Source organism: Eurytemora carolleeae, unplaced genomic scaffold (assembly GCF_000591075.1).
Source record: "Eurytemora carolleeae unplaced genomic scaffold, Eaff_2.0 scaffold2077, whole genome shotgun sequence".
Taxonomy (NCBI): Eukaryota; Metazoa; Arthropoda; class Copepoda; order Calanoida; family Temoridae; genus Eurytemora; species Eurytemora carolleeae.
The window spans coordinates 2,915-3,961 of NW_019398157.1; the positions used below are offsets into that span (position 1 = coordinate 2,915).

At 28.9% G+C, this 1,047-nt stretch overlaps 1 protein-coding gene across 1 annotated transcript in view; it reads right to left on the reverse strand.

Annotated features, from left to right (window-relative positions):
- Nucleotides 1-550: 550 nt before the first annotated feature.
- Nucleotides 551-1,047, reverse strand: part of LOC111716908 (membrane cofactor protein) — a gene marked incomplete at its 3' end in the record, with an annotated part of 2,915 nt that continues 2,418 nt past the window's right edge. The window contains exon 4 of the mRNA XM_023492419.1: nt 551-647. Coding sequence (XP_023348187.1) covers nt 551-647 — 97 coding nt within the window. The remainder of the gene's footprint in view (nt 648-1,047) is intronic.

Below are 1,047 nucleotides of genomic sequence, written 5' to 3' on the forward strand. Positions count from 1 at the left end.
CTATTAGAGTACTCTGTACTTAACAATGATACTATTAGTGTACTCTGTACTTAACAATGATACTATTAGAGTACTCTGTACTTAACAATGGTACTATTAGTGTACTCTGTACCTACCACTGATACTATTAGTGTACTCTGTACCTACCACTGATACTATTAGTGTACCGTGTACTTACCAATGATACTATTAGTGTACTGTGTACTTACCAATGATACTATTAGTGTTTTCTGTACTTTCCAAGGATACTATTAATGTACTCTGTACGTACCAATGATTCTATTAGTGTACTCTGTACTTACCAATGATACTATTAGTGTACCCTGTACTTACCAATGTTGCTAATAGTGTACTCTGTACTTGCCAATAATACTATTAGTGTTTTCTGTAATTTCCAATAATACTATTAATGTAACCTGAACTTACCAATGATACTATTAGTGTACCCTGTACTTTCCAATGATACTATTAGTGTACTGTTTACTTACCAATGATACTATTAGTGTACTCTGTACTTTCCAAGGAAACTATTAATGTACCCTGTACTTACCAATGATACTATTAGTGTACCCTGTACTACATGCATAGTACGCCAATGATTGCCATGTCGTTGAGCCATTTATTAGTTCAAAACTTCCAGATTCAATCTAAAAATAAATTTTATGAAACATTTAAAAATTATTGAATATATTAGAATTTATAATTTTTACATACATTGATAAATGACGTTTACTGTTTGAACCTAACAACTAATTTCATGATATTTTAATTTTTAAAATTAAATCAAAATTATTAATTTAATTTGTCATTTTAACGATTTAATAAATATAAACCATTCAAATAAGTGAAATTAATTGAACTGACCAATGCATAAAGAAATATGAGTAGAGTAAGTTCTTTAAAGAACATGAGTAAGTGAGTAGTGAGTCGTATAGTAAAGTTGTTAGTTCACCGTCAAAAAACAATAACAATTCACCACTAGTTTATATTAAATATAATGTAAACAATACATATGTAACTTTCCTTTTCCTTTCCTTTTCCTTTCCT